Genomic DNA, 17921 nt, shown 5'->3' with positions numbered 1-17921 from the left:
CACCTTTTCCCAAACACAGGCAGGACGAGTCAGCTGAATTGTACCAGTTTATTATTATTTTTGGGTCGTGTCCATCTAACCCTGGCTAGCCTAGAACTTGCTGGGTAGACCAGGCTGGCTTTGAACTCAGATCCACGTGCCTATGCCATTGTCCCCTGTCCCAGAGTTTTGGTGATGGAAGAGACTTCTCTGCTGGGGACCTGTGAGCAGTCTCAGTTCTGGAGCCTGTCCCACAGTGCAGGCAGGGGTGTCGATTCAGGTGCGTCTGGTCAAGCACAGGTTGTAAAAGGAATGTGAGTCAAAGACGCTGCTTACCTTTTGCCAGCCCACCCACCCAGCAGCTTGCAGTTCGCTACTGTTCTTTGGAGTGCCCCAGTAGTGTGGGTCCAGTATCAGTATATAGGCTTCCGGACCTGGCCCCTCACAGATTCCCAGCAAGGCTTTAGACTGAGCATCTGCGTCCCCTCCCACCATTACTGGGCCGCCGCCCTCCATGAAGTGGGAATAAATCCGCTCCAGTTCTCCCAGAAGTCCGGCTCCACGGGGCATGTGGCATAGGCGCCCCTGAAGTCCTCCAAAGTGTTCAAGGCAGAGACTGGCCTCTACACAGCCAATCCAGTCCCGAGAGTCCCGGAACCCGGGGGGCTTATCGCCCATGTCCTCCAGGGCAGCCTGTATGGCTGCCAGCCCAGGCACGCCGGAAGACTGGCCCTCTGGCCAAGAGCACAGCGTCTGCAGCGTGCGGTAGCCACATCCCCAGCCGCGGTCGTCCAGTCCGTCGCAGCCGTAGTGATAGTAAAGGTAGTGGCCCGAGAGGAGGGCCAGTCGGGCAGGACGGTGGCAGGGCAGAGCCAGGCCCAGGTGCACGTCCTTCAGCAGCTCCAGGGTGCTCAGACAGGTGTCCGCCGAGGCGGGGCGAATTACGGGTTCCCGGTCTTTTCTGGAGCTAGCGGCGGGCAGGGTGGGTGCGCGGAACCGGGCAACCCTCACCAAACCGAAGCACGAAGGAGAAATGCCACAAGTAGACCCCGATTTCCGAGCCTTCTAAAAGGCGCGGACACGAGCAGCCTTGCTGCGCAGTTGCAAGCTCCGCCCCAAGGGGTGGGTCCAGAACTTGCTTCCGCCGGATCTTGCAGACAAGGTGCACCGATGTTCGCCAATCCTGAGGCTTCTGTTTCCAGCAGTGACTCGGTCCCCGCCCCAACTTCCCGCCAGTCGCACAGACTAGTGGCTGTAACAGTTTATTGGCGGCCCGGAGGGGCGAAGGCACCGCGGGGATGGGAGCTCGGTCCCAGACATGCAGAAGGAGAGCCCCTAGTGGGGGGAAGTCGGGATGGGGTGGACAGGGTCTGGGGCTTGGTTGTATTATATCCCAGCCCTTAAATAAATAGTATATATACAGCTAGGGGCTCGGGCAGGGTGGCGGGACCTGAGGGTCCCCCCAGGGTCACAGGTCTGAGCAGCGCTCCTGCTTGCTGTAGTGGTCGAACTGGTTCTTCCAGTGCACCATGTAGGAGCTCCAGCGGTGGAACTCGGCCTTCCACTGGCGCTCCGCCTCGTCCAGCGTGTCTGCGGCCGGGGAGCCCCGCAAGAGTAGAAGGAAACGGAGCGGGTCGGGCAGCGAGAGGGGGCGTGAGTGCGCCGCCGTGCACACCACGCAGGAGGCCGAAGGGAGTGGTGGGAAGAGAACAGTGGATGGTACGGAGAACGAGAGTAGAGGTGGAGAAGGGTGGCAGGAACGCGAGTGGAGAGAAATGGTCGGAAGATGGAGGGGAGGGACAGGACCAGAATGGGAGGAGGGTCCATGGGTTGGGGAAAAGAGAGAAGACACAGAAATGGTTGGCGGTTATAAGCCCCATTGACTGACGCTGTCTATCCCCGGGTCCTTCTTCCCTCAACATCAGGCTCAATTTCCAGGTGATTTTACATTAAAAAAGAAAACTGGTTTTTGGGTTTTTGCTTAAACTGACTTTGTCCAGTTTGTCTCGTCTTGAGAAGGGAGTGGGGTGCAGTATCCCTAGAAGGGACCCCTCCTTTCCTTCCAGCCACATACTAGAGTAAGTGTCCTCTGAGGACAGAGGAGAGAAGAGGCTGTAGTCACAGCCACGGAAGCCGGGAGTGGAGGAGGAAAAGGAAGAGAAGGAGAAGGGGCAGGAATAAGTCGGGCCTGGGCCTCGGGGCAGCCTCCCCATGGGCGGGGCTTGGGCAGGTGCAGGGAGCCTCCGTGGCTGGGGGAGGTGGAGAAGAGAGGGGATTACACCCTGTCTTTGCATCCCTTTGCTCTCCCCTCCTTCCAACCCTTGCCGCCTGTTTAGTTCCCTGCCCCTCGCCCCCACCCCGCGCCTACCAGTGGCGCTGAGCAATTTGGGGAGAAAGCGATTCCAGAAGGCGCAGGTCTGGCGCGCAGCCCCCGCCGCACCTCCAAGGGCCTCAGGTTCAGGCTCACATATTGCTGCGCTCCAGTGGTGTACGGTGGCCACTGTGGGGTCTTGGAGTCTCGAGGGTCATTGGGGTCCCTGCGGAAGGAAGGGGAAAATCTCAGCCTGCCCAGAGGGATAGGAATGAAGTCGTTGGTCCTCTTCCTGACTCTGAACCCTCTTCAACTCCAGGGAGACACCCATCCTCTCCTCCCTACTCCTCCAGCCATCTGTCTATCTCATCTGTGTGTGTTCGCGCGCGGTGTAACTGTGTAACTCAATTTGGCAAATGCTTCTGCCTCAGTTTCCCTGAGCGCAGGGACGACAAAGGGTGTTTTTCCTCCGGACTTCTCTGTCTCTCCACTTCCCTTTGTTTCTTTGTTCAATTTTATTTTCCCCTTCCATTAAAAAAAAAATCCCTGGTTGGGCATAGGTAGGTGCAGTCCTGTCTCTAAAACATGGTGACAAAATATCTTATGCCCTCAAGGGTTTGTAAGTACTTTACCAACTGAGGTACAACCCCAACCCTCTATTTGCCTTCTCTGTCTTTAATATATTTTTAATTATGATGATGAATGTGTGAGAGAGAGAGTATGTGGAAGTCAGAGATAAATGTGTGGAGTTTTCTCCTTCCATGCTTATGTGAGCTCCAGGGATCCATCTCAGATAGTCAGGCCTGCACACGATCCACTTTTACCTGTTTTGAGACCCATTTTGGCCAGTCTCCTCTCTCTCTTGCAGTGCTGGGAACGGCCTCATGATATTTGTGTTCTTAGCCTTCTACCAGCGAGCCCCACTCCCCCACCAAGGCTTCCTATGTAGTTCCAGGTAGCCTGGTATATAGAGTGGACTGGGTTCTATCTCCTGAGTGCTGGGATAAAAGGAACCGGCTCTGTCTCTTAAGGACTTACCCCTTCTGCCTGCCTTGTTCTCGCATTCCCCTTTCCTTGTGGGTATTTCTCTTCTTCCGCTATCAGCCATAAGCACCCTCTCCCCTGGACCCCCAGAGGCCATCTCCACTCCAATACCAATGACCCTGTGCGGGCAAAATTGGTCCCAGTATTTCATAAGTCGCTGAGCAAAGATTCTCTCCTCCATGGTGTAGTTCAGCGAGGGTCCAGGGGGAGCCCAAAGATGAACTCGATTTCATAGCCATGGGCACCCCCATCCAGAGGGGCCAAGTCAATGTGGAGGCACGGTGTTCAAAGACGTAGGCATAGACCCGGGCCCCTTGGGCAGCCAGTCGCCCAGCCAGCTGGGCCACGGGGCACACAACGTTGTGGTCGCCTACCACTGCACTCATGGCGTCCCTCAGGTTGGGCAGGGTCCTCAGGGTGCAGCCAGTCTGTATAGTGTAGGACCACAGCCTCGGCCGCCAGGTCACTTGCTTGGGGTACACCGATCCGCACCCCAGCCAGGAACTGGGCCCGGCTGATGAGAGATTCATTGTCTTTGCTGAAGCCTGGGACCCCGTAAACCAGAAAGTAGGAGCCCTCGTCCTTCACCACACCCACCAAGCACCTGAGGATTGTTGGAGATGGGGGAGAAGGATGGAGAGATGATAGACAGGCAGACAGAAACAGATGAACAAACAAATAGCCAGAGGGACGAACGCATCACAGAGTCAGAATTACATAGAGCAGAGAGCAGGGAAGGGACAAGGCATGGAGAGAAAGAAAAAAAAAATATACCCATAGTTTCTTTTTGCCCAGCAAACCACTATGGGATCTGAACCCTCCTCAGGGAGGGAATAAACCTTGGGACCCACAAGCTTGGGACCTCTAACAGTGGGTCTGCAGTAAGCCCTCATGCTTGGGGCTCTGGGGAAGGAAGGGGAGGAACGGATGAAACCCAGAATACTCTGGTCAACCATTAGTCACCTGCAGGTCTTGAAAATCTCCAGCATTGATGAGGGCCTCTGGCGTGTCACTGAGGAAGTCCCCGTCCACCACAGGCACGAAGGAAAATCGAAGATACTTTCTTGAGGCAAGCACATGCCATTCATGGTCCACCAGGTCCTGAGCTGGCCGCGTCCGCAGGCAGGCTATCAGCTCTGTGTCATTGCCACCAGCGCCACCTGGGGACAGCCCACTAGGCGTGCTAGCAGTGTGGCCCTGCGCCTGGCCTCCTCCTGCACTCACGGGTGGCCCAGGGCCCGTTGGGCGTACCACTCTGTAGGACAGCCCTGTGGAAGAGGCTCCGGCTTGGCGGGGACAGAATGTGCATGCCCACCGAGGCTGCACCTGCACTCTCCCCAAACAGAGTCACTGACATCGGGTTTCCCCCAAAGGCTGCAATATTCTCTTGTACCCATTGCAAGGCAAGCCGTTGATCCAGCCAGGCCTACGTTGCCAGGGGCTTTCTCTGCTGCCCGGCAGGGCCAAGAAGCCAAAGGTTCCTACTCGGTAGTTCATAGATACCAATACGGTCCCCTCAACCTGGGCCAGGAAACGGCCATCATACACGTCCAAGGAGGATGCTCCACTGTAGAAGCCACCCCCATAGATCCAGATGAGGACAGGTGCGGGAGAAGCAGGCCTGGGGTGTGGTGTCCACACATTAAGATACAGGCAAGTCTTCACTCAGCTCTCGGTTGGGGTTCCACATCTCAGTACCCTCAAACCCAGGGTACAGGGTGTCCACATATTGGTAGCAGACATTTTGAAAGGTGGTAGCATCCAACACTCCTGACCAGGGCCGCTTGGGCTCTGGTGGCATAAACCTACGTGAGCCCACAGGCGGCTCTGCAAAGGGGATGCCCAGAAAAGCTGCAACTGGGCCCCCAGGGGCCTTCAGGCGAATGCCCCTCAGCTGGCCCCCTCGAACCCTCACCAGCAGCTGTAGGTCTTCCCGGCCCTCAGCCCCTGCCCCTCCTCCCAGGAGGGAGAGGAGGAGGAAGAGGAGGGGAGATGCCAGGGAGGGTGTGTGCAGGGGATACCAGGAAGGCCTCATCACTGCCATGACAGGTGGATGTCTGCTGGGAGAAAGAAAGGTAAAGGGTGAAGACTGGAAGCAGCTCGGAAGGAGATTAAGTAACAGTTTTGCCCAAGGATTATCAAGGAGTTGCAGACGAGGTGGGGCAGATTGGCAAGGGGAGGGGAGGAATGGAATCAAACTCGGAGACAAGACCGCAGGCAGACAAACCAGAGGGAACACAAGATCAAACAGACACACACACACACCCATACCACAACAAGTGCAGCCGACTGAGATAAGACACACTAATACATACTCTCCCGGACTCGGCAAGTCCCAAGGCCTCCCACACCTTCTTCCCCTGCCTCTGTGGCTTGGCCTAAGACCCTCCTTGCAGACAGCGCTGGGTTGGAAAGGCCTCAGTTCAAGTACAGGCCTCAGGACAGGGGCGGGGCCCTCGAAAACGGGTGGGGCCCTTCAGGAGCTTGCAAGTTTTGGTAAGAAAACACAGCCCAAGTCTCTCCTGGGTTGGCCAAAGCCTTCCGGGACTGGGTTGGGCATTCAAGGTATTGGGAGTCCCAGGTCCTGAAGGCATCCCAAATCATGTCCAGTCCACACCTTGCCCCACCCTGCTCCGCCTCATCTTCTTCCTGGTACAGCCGGTTGGTACCCGTTTGCTTCTCATCAGCCGCACCCCTCTGGCCTGACTCCAGCCAATTGGCTCACCAGCTCCTTGAGGGGCTCCCCAGGACTCAAGCCCCTATGCATCCCTATATTGCAGTGCCTGCCGCTGCCAACCGGGAGCAGTAGAGACCAAGAGGAGGCCAGTGCTCCCCGCCCGAGCCTTGATGGGGGGGGGGGGGATCTGAAGGATCGTGAGCATCGCAGAGGGGACTGAAGGGCGAGTCAGGACGCCCGTGTTCCGGAGCTCCGGAGATCCCCGCTGCAAAGGCAGGGGTGCTATTTTGGGGGCAACAGCTGTTGTAGTTCCGGCATCTCCAGCCAAGAGATCAAAATTCCCCGGGTCGGAACTACCCCCTCCGGGCGTTCACCCATCACCCAGCCAGCCCTGTTCGTCTGGATCTGGGGATAGTGGCGTTGCTGGAGATTAATCAGGAAACCCGAGTGGGGCTAATTATAACTCGGGGCTTCCGCTGAGCCTCTCTTAAGAAAAAAAAAAAAAAGAAAGAAAGAAAAATAGAGACGGAATCTCCGCAGGAGGGGGTCCTGGAGCTGGCAAGGGGCTCTGGGTAGGGACGTTGGGGTCGCGGCCTTCGGGATGGGGGGTGGTGCAGTCGGGATGTCAGTAACCTGCGCAGTTTGGGCTCCGCCCAAACAGGGGGCGTCTTCCAATGTCCCCAGACTTGGAGGAGAGTGGGGAATGGGCCTTCAGGGGGTCCCTGCAGGAAGAGAGCGCAGAAGCAGCGACCGGCCAGGCGAGCATCACCAGTAAGTATGCAGCGACTAGCGGGAGTTTCAGAGGAGTGCGAGGTAGTGGGGGGGCCCTCTGGGCAGGCCCCGGGAGGCAGAAGGTGCAGTGGAATCTGTCTGGGGGGCTCCGATCATTCCAGGACCGCCCGGTTCCCCTGGGAAGCGGATTGGTCCCCAGGCGGTGGAGGGTCCCGGGTGGGTTGGGAGACTCACCTGAGGCGGCTAAGCGGGCCGGTCGGGCCCCGCCGGGAGCTGGAGGCGGCCAATGTTCCCCGGCGCAGGCTGAGCCGACAGTGACAGCCGCCTCCGGCCCCCCGCACACACCCCTCCGGGCCGCACGGCGCCCCCGCCCGCCCACTGTCTCCGCCCCCCGCCCCTCCCCGCTCCCCCGGGCTGCCACCTCCCCTCCTTCTCCCTCCCTTCAAGCCCCGGGACCCCGGGGAGCGGGGGCCCAGACACACTCCAGTGTTAGACTCAGACAGACCGATAGACCCGCAGACCTGCAGCGACGGGTCAGACACCCACGTGACAGATAGACGGACCGCAGCCTGCGGAGACACCAGACACCGCTCACGCAGGCGACAGTCTCCTGCGGTGACAAGTCACAGACAGACCGACTTTCATGGACGGAAGGCCATAATGACAGCCCTAATCCAGAAAGATCAGAGGCCTATTACTTGAGCATCTGTAACCACGACATAGCATGGGGGTGGCTTAGGAGAAGCGACACGTGAAATCCTGGCCGAGGACCCCCTCAGCTGGCACTGGTAGAAAAAAAATGACGTGGAGCATCTCTGGAGATGAAGGGACACCTGTGGGAACAGATACAGAAACACAGGCTCTTCCTCATAGGAGGAGACCCCCGAGGGCAAGGATAGGTGACGCGGGGACAGTTGAGAAGGCAGGCCGCACAGTGGCCTGCAGAAGGCTGCAGGGCGAGACTGCACGCGGCTGCAGCAGTGGAAACTTCCGGAACCCCCAAGGGTGGGCTTGAGCTGAGTCCCCTGACCGATGACCTCTGGCTGTCATCACAAGGGTCCGGCCGGGCCATGACATCACCAGGCCAAGCTTTCATTGGTCGCTGTGGTTAGCAGGTGGGAGCGGCCAGGCCTTGGAGCCCCCAGCCTGCTCAGGAGTCCTATAGACCACAGCCCTGCCTTCTAGGGAGTCTCCCTATCAGCACCCGAGTGACGGTGGAAATTTTGCAGCTTTGTACCCACACGAGATCACTACGCGGGAGGGACAAGTGGCTCGCGTGGTGGGTGGGGGCATCTGTCTCTGGAGCCTGCCTGCCGCTGCTGCGTGGGAGACCGGCCTGCACGCGCGAGCGTGGGGACGTGCGTGCGCGCGCGCGGTGCGGGGCGCTGCGTGGAGCGATGTTGGGGGGGGAGGACACGCGCACGCATGCTCGCTGTGACCGCCACGCGCTGTCCCTCGCGCCCCAGACACTCCTCGGTCACCTCCTAGGTCCTGGGAACTAGGGCGCACTGCCTTGAAGAAGGTTGGCTCAGGGGACACCAGCGCTGAGTCGAACCCCGCCCAGAAGAGCGCTATCCATCTCTCCAAACTACCGCATCCCCACCCCCCGACCCTCCTGTCCCTGGAGAACCTGGCCACTGCATGCCGGGAAACGCATCTGCAGGCCAGCTCACCCGCGACGAGTCGGTGCTTGACTCCATGACACTATCGCCAGGTGGCGCCAGAGGCTGCCACTCTGGCCTGGAAGACGGGTGGGATCAGCCCTTCATTATCGGTTTCCTGGTCTTTCTGGAAAGAGGGGCGAGGGTGTGTTACTGTCGCTGTGGGAGAGAAAGTCTGAAGCGGCTTCTGAGCGTGATAATGCGAGATCATTAAAACCATGGGGAAACGGGGGGGGGGGTGAGGGGGACGAATGACCCAGTTTGTCCGGTCTTGACGCTCAGGGACTTTTAGCCCATAAAGTGGGCCCTGTTAGTGATGTTATCTTGTTCCTTGTCCAATTTGTTGAGCAAGTGATGCTGGGCAGTTTACCATCTGATCTTTGTAATTACGAGTTTGTTTCACGGAAGGAACGATCTGGGACAGGAATAAGCTATCTGTGGACCTCAGGGCTATTGCTAAACCCATAATAGCTGAGATGACTAAGTAAGTGAAAGAGCAGGGAAAAAGGCGGGTGGTGACCAGGCGGTCAGGGCGCTTACCATCAACACTGTAACCTAAGTTCCACCCCTGGGCACACAAAGTGGAAAGAGAGAAGCAATTCTCTGAAAGGTGTCCTTTGACCTCCACGTGGGCACTGTGGCATAAATAAGGATGAAGAGAAGAAGAGGAAGAGGAGGAGATGAGAAGCTTTGGAGACAGCCATGTAAGGCTGGCGCATTGCGCTTGACGTCAGGGACCAGTTGCTTTTACCGCAGGGAACCTTGCTGCCCCTTTCACTGCGTCTTGCTTTACCATCTTCAGCAAGGGACTCCCGCCACGTGGCGTGATGAGGCTACTGTTACATCAGCCATGACGTCTGCAACCCCCAAAACGGGATCGAAGAAACATTGAACAGCATTCCTGCTCCTTTTAATGTCATTTTCTGGAAATTGACACGCAGTCCTTGTGTTTCCACACCATTGGCCAAAATACTTAAGTTTCCATACACCAGGTCAAAGTGTAAAACTAAGATCATAATTGCTACGAAAGAGGTCCAAATATGTTGACTTTGTTTGGACTGATCTAAAATTTGACAGTATTTGACACATTTAAATCACGTTTTATTTATTACAAGGCTGGGCGGTGGTGGCGCACGCATGTGTGTAGAGATCAGAAGAAAACTTGTGGGAGTCAGCTCTCTCTCCCTCCAGCACATGGGTCCTGAGGACAGATTGCAGGTCTTGGTGGCAAGCCCTTTACCCGCTAAGCCAATTATCAGCTCTTGACTGTCTTTTTTTATCCAACTTATTTTTATTTTATGTGCATTGGTGTTTTGCCTGCGTATATGTCTGTGTGAGGGTGTCAGATCTTGGAGACACAGACAGTTGTGAGCTGCCATGTGGGTGCTGGGAAGTGAACCCAGGTCCTCAGGAAGAACAATCAGTGCTCTTAACAGCTAAGCTGTCTCCAGCCCCCAGCTATCTTTTTTTTTGTTTGTTTGTTTTTTTTGTTTTTCGAGACAGGGTTTCTCTGCAGCTTTAGAGTCTGTCCTGGAGCTAGCTCTTGTAGACCAGGCTGGTCTCGAACTCACAGAGATCCGCCTGCCCCTGCCTCCCGAGTGCTGGGATTAAAGGCATGCACCACCACCGCCCAGCTCCCAGCTATCTTAATAATAGAAAGAAGAGAGAACATATTCTTGGGGAAGGTTCCTATCTGCTAAATGCCATGACACCTTCCTTTGTCTCTATCACCTCATGTGTGAAACGCACCCAAAATATTCAGATTTGGAAGATGACCCCATTACTTCCACAAAAATCTGCACCCCTAGTTTGTAACTTGTGCTCCAGGATTGACTTGGGTTTTCTTGCCATGCCTGGGTTATCCACCGGAGGATGCTGTTTGAGATCCTGTGGTCCTCCTGGAGGAGTAACATCCATATCGTCCACTGGAGGGCGCTGTTTGAGACTTTGGAGGTTGGCCGGGAAGGAGCATCCAGGATCCTTGAGGGCATTGTGGACATGGGGAGGTGGACAGGACAAGCGGTCCTAAACGGGAGTTCTGTTCTGGGGACACTAGGTCCTGATTTAGATCTTTCCAGAATGAGAGGGACAGTCTCCAGCCAAAGCCATACTAGGTTGTTCTGCCCCAGGGGTGTCCAAAGCAGCCATTGCATGACTCCCAAGAATCGAGGTTGTGACTCTCAAAAATGGGCAGTCTGAGGCTATTCTTTTCATTGTCCGTTGTCTCCTATGTCCCTTACTCCAGGTTATCCTAAATTTTAGGCTTGGGGCTTGTCTGAGTGATAGAGCCCCTGCCTAGAATCCCCCAATGAGGGGCTGGGGTGTGACTCAGTGGTAGAGCCCCTGCCTAGAATCCCCCAGTGAGGGGCTGGGGTGTGGCTCAGTGGTAGAGCTCCTGCCTAGAATCCCCCAGTGAGGGGCTGGGGTGTGGCTCAGTGGTAGAGCTCCTGCCTAGAATCCCCCAGTGAGGGGCTGGGGTGTGGCTCAGTGGTAGAGCTCCTGCCTAGAATCCCCCAGTGAGGGGCTGGGGTGTGGCTCAGTGATTGAGGCTGCTGCCCTAGGATGTGGAAAATCCTGGGTTCTATCCCTGTCCAGCATAGGAGAAGTCGAGGAAGATAATATCCCATTATTTTAAAAGAAGCCTTAACCTTGGATTACACTTTTGAAACCCAGATGACCAAGGAGAACTATCTTTTACATAATAGTGGGACTATCACTTTGGGATACTTTTATTTAAAATGTTTTATTTTGACGTTTATTTATTTGCTTTTTATATCCGTGTGTGTGTGTGTGTACACATGCATGTGTGCATGTGTTTACAAGTGCGCCATGTCACACGCGTGGTGGTTAGGATGGGTCCTCTCTCTCTATGTGTGGGGTCAGAGGATGGGACTCAGATCATGGGGCTTGGTCCACATCAATCAACAAGCTGCGAAGACACTGGCCAACCCAGGCAATTTTAGGTTAGCTATCGTAAAAGTCACAGGGCCCTAGGACATGAGGAAGAGTCCTCGGGAAATGCAAAGTCAGCCCCAGTATTTGCTTCTCTCCCTGTCAGTCACCCACAGGCTCAGCGTCGTGAGCCCTGCACCGAGGCTCGAGTAGAGACATATAGGCAGAATCAAAAAATGAGAGCAGGGAGCAGCCACGGTTTCTGTCCACTTGTCACTGACCTAGACACATCCGGGAAGTAGGAAACTCAGTGGAGGAACTGCTCCCAAGAGACTGACCCCTGGGCATGTCTGTGGGGGCATTTTCTTAGTTGACAATCCATGTAGGAGGGTCTAGCCCGTTGTGGGTGGTGCCACTCTTGCGTAAATGGGTCTGGGCTGTCTATGAAAGCAGGCTGAGAAAGTTAAGAGAGCCAGCCAGAAGCCAGGTGGTGGTGGCGCACACCTTTAATCCCAGCACGGGATTTAATCTCAGGTGGATCCCTGAGTTTGAGGCCAGCCTGGTCTACAAGAGCTAGCTCCAGGACAGGCTCTAGAAACTACAGGGAAACCCTGTCTCGGAAAAAAAACAAAACAAAACAAAAAAAAACCAAAAAAAAAAAAAAAAAAAAAAAAGAGAGCCAGCCAGTAAGCAATATTCCTCCATGGCCTGTGCTTCAGTGTTTGCCTGCAGATCCCTGCCTTGATTTCCATAGCGATGGACCTGGAAGCCCAGTAAACTCTTTTTCCGCCCATGTTGCTCTTAGTCAGTGCTTTATCACGTGTCTAGTGTATGTTTGGACAGATGTGAGTGGGTGGGGCGTGTGGATCTCAGGAATCATTCCTAATTGTATTTTTTAAAAAGATTTATTTATTTAGTATACAACATTCCGCCTCCATGTATGCCCTCACGCCAGAAGAGGGCGCCAGATCTCAGTATAAATGGTTGTGAGCCACCATGTGGTTGCTGGGACTTGAACTCAGGACCTCCGGAAGAGCAGCCAGTGCTCTTAACTTCTGAGCCATCTCTCTAGCCCCTCTAATTGTATTTTTTACTCTATTCATAGAAGCAAGGCCATTCAATCTAACCCAGAGCTCACTGATACGGCTCCTCTTACTAGTCAGCTCGCTCTGGGGAGCCCCTGGCTCTGCCTTCCGGAGCTTGAATTATAGGCAGCCTGCCACACCCACTTAGCATCTACACGGGCTCCGAGGATACGAACCGTGGCTCTCACACTTGTACAGCAAGTAGGTATCCCTCCAGCCCTGGGAGGTACTCTTCTGAAGTCACAGAAAGGGGCGAGTGGCTCATTCAACACCGTGGCTTCAAGATCAGAGTTCCCATGTAAAGTCCAGGGCCTCCTGCTTATCACCCAGTGAAATCAAAGCAGTAAGCAGTCATAATCTGCGGATGTCTCAGCCTGTCTTGACGCCCTGCCTATTTCGTGGCCATGAAGACAAAGGCTCTCTGCTGCAAGGGATTTAAAAGACAATGAAATGAGATGGTGTTTAGTGGCATGTTGGTTGGCAAAGAAGAACTCTCCCCAGTCCCACATCCTAATATGGAACTACCAATGGGTCTGGGTTCCTCACTGACCCACCTTGGTATCCCCAACATCACAGACCTGCTAAGCTAGGGGCTCTCAGTGGCCCTTAGGTACTGACCACATGGATAACTTTGCACCCTCCCCTGGCCAAGGCAGGGTAATCTCAGGCAGGCCCTCCCCTTCCTGTGCCACTCTGTGCAGCCTGGATGTCCCTAGAGCAACAGTCAAAGTCACGTCACGTAAGGAATCTAGGCTTCTGACATGGCTCCCAGTTGGCCGGCTGATACCTGCAGAGCAGACCAGGAGTGGCTGCCTGGCTGTTAACCAGGACAGCACCTCTTGTGACTTCATTCAGTTGTTCCCAAGCAGACAGTCAAGATGCACAGCTAACCTGTAATCAGAAACCTTGTCAGGGCACCCAGGGCCTGCGGGAGCCTGGGTGTGAGCAGGCAGCCAACCAGGGGTGCATCAGGAGGCCTGAGTCTTCTATCCATTTTAGGGGAATTTGGATTTCTTCGCTCTGGAGATGCTGTTTCCCGTAGCTCAGGCTACAGGAACTTGCTGCGTAGCCACGGATGACCCTGAATTCCTGACCGTCTGCTTCCGTTTTGAAAGTTCTAAGATGCCGGTGTGCACCACGCAGATGACTAAGGGGACTGTTCTCGTTCAGACGGTTCTCAGTTCTCCGCCCTCCTTCCCACAGCCACATCGATCTTGGCAACACGTTTGCGATTTCCATGACCTTGTCCACGGTCCAGATGCAGTAACCAGAGTAACTGGCAAATTACGTCTATACGACTACGCTCTTCCGGGAGCGGACTCTTCCCGGTTTCTCTGCCCCTCATCGAATGATGCAAATTGTAGTCTTTATGGGATTTTGCCTTTAGAAACTCTGAGTCCCTGAGCTTTGGACACCAAGAGAGTTTTCAAGGCACAAGCCGACTCTGGCCATCAGTAAAAAGGACTTAAAACTGTTACTCTGTCACATGTTATTTCCCTACCATACTTTTCCCTTCCTCCCCTCCCACCAAGACCAACTCTTCCTGTGTTTCACTATTTTCACGTCTTCTTATAAAAAAAAAAAAAAAAGCAGGTCTCCTAACTTTTAATTTTCTTCATCAGCATGATCGCCAATAATTATCTCACCTGGATCATTCTGCCACCACACCCATTTTACGTGGCACTTGGGGTGGAAGACAGGGTTGCACACAGGCTTAGCGAGTGCTCTACCAGCTAGGCTACCTGCCCAGTTTTCAGAATTTTGTGTTCATTTTTTTTTTTTTTTTTTTTTGGACAGGGTCACCGAGGCTGCCTGGAATTCACAGCCCTCCCCCTCCCCGGCCTCCCGCGTGCTGGGATTAAAGGTGTGTGCCACCACACCCAGCACACTTTCTCAGTAGATAACTTGGTCATATTATTTTGCCCAGAGAAACTTTGGTGTCTATGATGGCCCAGTGTTCCTTTGGTGGTAAAATCAGGTTTATCTGGGACACTGAAAGGGACAGTGGGTTAGGCAGTGACAAGAGCTCTACCAGCAATTATATTGCTTCTGTAAATGCATATATTTATTTACTTATAAATGTGTGTGTGTGTGTGCGTGTGCATGTGCGTGTGCGCACATACTAACGCGAGTGCCATAGTGCATGAGGACAGCTTTCGGAGTCGGCTCTTTCCTTTCACCATGTGGGTTCAGGGACCAAATGCAGGTTAGTAGGCTTGGCAGCAAGCTCTGTTATGCACTGAACCATCTTGCCAGCTCAAACACAATCCTATTTCCTTAGCTACATTAATTGCTCTGTCTTTTTCTTTCTTCCATTCTTTTCTTCTTTTTTTATTTTTCTTTTTTCTTTTCTTTTCTTTTCCTCCTCCTCCTCCTCCTCCTCCTTCTTTTCTTTCTTTCTTTCTTTCTTTTTTTTTTTTTTGAGACAGGGTCTCTTTGTGTAACAGACCTGACTGTCCTGGAACTCACTCTGTAGACCAGGCTGACTGACCTCAAACTCACAGACATCCACCTGTCTTTGCCTCCTGAGTGCTGGCTGGGATTAAAGGTGTGCATCGCTACTGCCTGGCATCTATTGCTTTCTTAACGAGAAGCAATTACCATCAGTTAGCTCCCCGCCCCTCCTCACTTATCACATGATTTTATCCCTCTCAGTATTTACCTTTGTACTGTTAGATCTTTTAAAACATTTATTACTTGATTAACCAACTGATCTCTGTGGCTCTCTGGGTGAAAATTACAGTAAGCTTAATCAGCACTCCAACCGCTCAGAATAACCCCGAGTAATATTTTTATGCTATTGAGTTTTAGTTCGGAAGTTTCACATCTCCTTATTTATTTAGCGTGGGGAGGGCACATGTGTGCCACCGCTGTGTGGATGGCGGTTAGAGTTCTCTTCTGGGAGTTGGTTCTCTTTCTTTACCAAGTGCGCTCTTGGGATCTGACTCAGGTCGTCAGGCTCGGTGGCCAGTGCCTTCACCGACGGCGCCATCTCCCTGGCTCTGTTGCCAAAATTTGCAATGCATACATTCTGTATGTACATGTCTATATATTACCTTCCCCCCATGTCTTGGCACTGCAGATGAACTCAAGGTTTTGTGCACACCATAGAAGCACTCTGTCACTGCCTACGTAGACTCCGTCCTTTCTTATCTTTTTTTTTTTCTTTTTGTTTTTCAGAGAAGGTCTTGTAGAATAGACCTGATTGTCCTTGAATACACTATGGCCTTGCTCCTCACAGCAATTCTCCTGCCTCTGACTGCTGGGATTACAAATACATGCCACCATGCCTTTTTCTTTAGCCAAGGATGATCTCAAACTGATTCTCCTGCCTCCACTTCTTAAGTTCTATGATGATAAGAGAATAATAAAGCTTTTCTTCCTACACACACACACACACACACACACACACACACACACGCATGCACATGCACACATGCACACACGCGCACGCACGCACACACACACACAGTCATTGTTCCCAGAAGAGCATTGTTCACTGCTCTTCCCTGACACAATTGGTCCACACAGTTTGGAATTACCCATGCTTCCTATTCATCAGTAAAACATGTCTATTTGATCCTGTGTAGGTTTCAGCTTTTCTCTCTTTGTTTAAAAGTCAGGAGCTGGCAAGATGGCTCTGCAGGTAAAGGTGCTTGCCGCCAATTCTGAGGACCTGAGTTCAATATCTGGGACTCACATGACAGAAGGCGAGAACCCCAGTCTCACAAATTGTGTGCTGCATCATGTGTGCACAGCACCCCCACCCCAAAATAGATGAAAATGTGATGATGATGATGATGATGATGATGATGATGATGATGATGATGATGATAACGAGGCTGGACAGTGGTGGCACACGCCTTTAATCCCAGCACTTGGGAAGCAGAGGCAGGTGGATCTCTGTGAGAGAGAGAGAGAGAAAGAGAGAGAGAGAGAGAGAGAGAGAGAGAGAGAGAGAGAGAGAGAGAGAGAGAGAGTTGAAGGCCAGCCTGGGCTGCATGGTACTCTGTGTCAAAGACCACAAACAAACAATCCAAGAAAGAACCAAATTTTCATTTTTGTTTGATTACTGATTTTCTTCTTCCCTTTTTCTTTCCCTATCCCATCTCCTTTCTTTTCTTTCTCTCCTCTCCCTCTCTTCTGAGATAGTCTCGCTGTCCCTCCCATCCCCCTCTTTCTTTGAGACAGCCTCCCCCGACCCCCCCCCCCCAGCCTCACTGTACAGAGCCGACTGCTGTGGAACCCCCATCTGCTGTCTTTTGTTTTGCGGCAGGGTTTCCCTATGTAGCTCAGGATGACTTTAAACTCACAATCCTCCTGCCTCATACTCCGAAGTGCTTGGATAGTCCCTGTGTGCCACACATGGTGGCTTCAGCCCTGTGTATTGGTTAGTTTTTGTGTCCCCCGACCCAGGCTACAGTTTGGAAGAGGGAAATTCAATTGAGAAAATGCCTGCGGCAGATTGACCCGTGGTGCATTTTCTTGATGGATTATTGATATGGGAGGGCATAGAGCACAGGGGTGGTGCGCCCCCCGCCCTGCGGGGGTGGTCCTGGACGGCGCAGGAAAGCGGGCTGAGCAAAAGCAAGGAGAACCCGCCAGTAAGCAGTGGTCCCCCAAGTCTCTATTTTAGTTCTTGCCTTCAAGATCTGGTCCTGGCTTCCCTGGATGATGGGTTACAAGCTGTAAACGGAAATAAACCTGCCCGCCCCAAGTTGTTTTTGGTCGTGGGGTTTTATCACAGTAATAGAAACCTAACTAAGACATCCGGTTTGAGTGAACATTAACTGAGTTCCTCTGTTTGCAATAGCAAGAGTCACCCAGTGGCCCCCCCTTGACGGTGACAGTTGCTCCTGCCGCCATGTGCAGCGTGGGCGGCTTTCAGACAACTTCGGGTGCTCACACTCTGGGAAGAAGAAACGAAGAGGGAGGAAATTAGCATCAGCGGAAGCCAAGGAGCCCCAATCCCTGGCTCAGTTTCTGCTCGACCTTGAGAAAATTCAGGCTGCCCTGCGCTGCCTTTCATAGGCAGTCTGAAAAATAATTAACCACCTGAGACGTGTTTGCGCAACCCTGCCTTGCCACTCATAAATCCATAAACGACGTCATTTCACTGCTTGAACTCACTGAGAGCGTCCCTCCAAGGGGATAAGCTCTGTACTTAAGTTTATGAGTTTATTAATCTTTACCAGAATCAGGAACGAGAGGTAATGCCTGATATCTTATGGTCGATGGAAGCTGGCCTTGGGATTAAGCATTTAATTTTATACTCAGTGTCAGGGAACATGTATAAAAAACACTACCAGTTGGTTTTTAAAATTAAAAAAAAATTCTATTAAATTTTAGGTGAGATATTTCTTTTTTTTTAAAATTTAGTTAACTTTTATTTTATGTGCATTGGTGTCAGATCCCCTGAAACTTTTTACAGACAGTTGTGAGCTGCCATATGGGTGCTGGGAGTTGAACCCAGGTCCTCTGGAAAAGCAGTTAGTGCTCTTAACCACCAAGCCATCTCTCCAGCACCCCTTTTTAAAATT

General features: G+C 53.0%; 2 protein-coding genes across 2 annotated transcripts; both read right to left on the bottom strand.

Moving 5' to 3' along the window:
• Positions 1-29: 29 nt before the first annotated feature.
• On the bottom strand, positions 30-1044 carry Ufsp1 (UFM1 specific peptidase 1 (inactive); the record flags this gene model as incomplete). Its single annotated transcript, XM_038344469.2, has 1 exon — positions 30-1044. A coding segment is annotated over one exon (789 nt), but the record flags the coding sequence as incomplete, so codon positions are not given.
• A 181-nt stretch (positions 1045-1225) lies between these two features.
• Positions 1226-7050, bottom strand: Ache (acetylcholinesterase (Cartwright blood group)). Its single transcript, XM_038345837.1, is given in 15 exon segments — positions 1226-1569; positions 2348-2401; positions 2404-2516; positions 3453-3472; positions 3474-3529; positions 3532-3576; positions 3579-3735; positions 3737-3938; positions 4278-4500; positions 4503-4548; positions 4551-4754; positions 4756-4776; positions 4778-4990; positions 4992-5391; positions 6978-7050. Coding segments are annotated over 14 exon segments (1863 nt in total). The 5' UTR covers positions 5379-5391; positions 6978-7050; the 3' UTR covers positions 1226-1447.
• Between the last annotated feature and the right edge of the window lie 10871 nt (positions 7051-17921).

The sequence above is a fragment of the Arvicola amphibius genome, chromosome 10 (assembly GCF_903992535.2).
Source record: "Arvicola amphibius chromosome 10, mArvAmp1.2, whole genome shotgun sequence".
NCBI classification, from domain to species: Eukaryota; Metazoa; Chordata; class Mammalia; order Rodentia; family Cricetidae; genus Arvicola; species Arvicola amphibius.
Note: the sequence above shows the minus strand (reverse complement) of the source record. Positions and strands in the feature narration are given on the sequence as shown.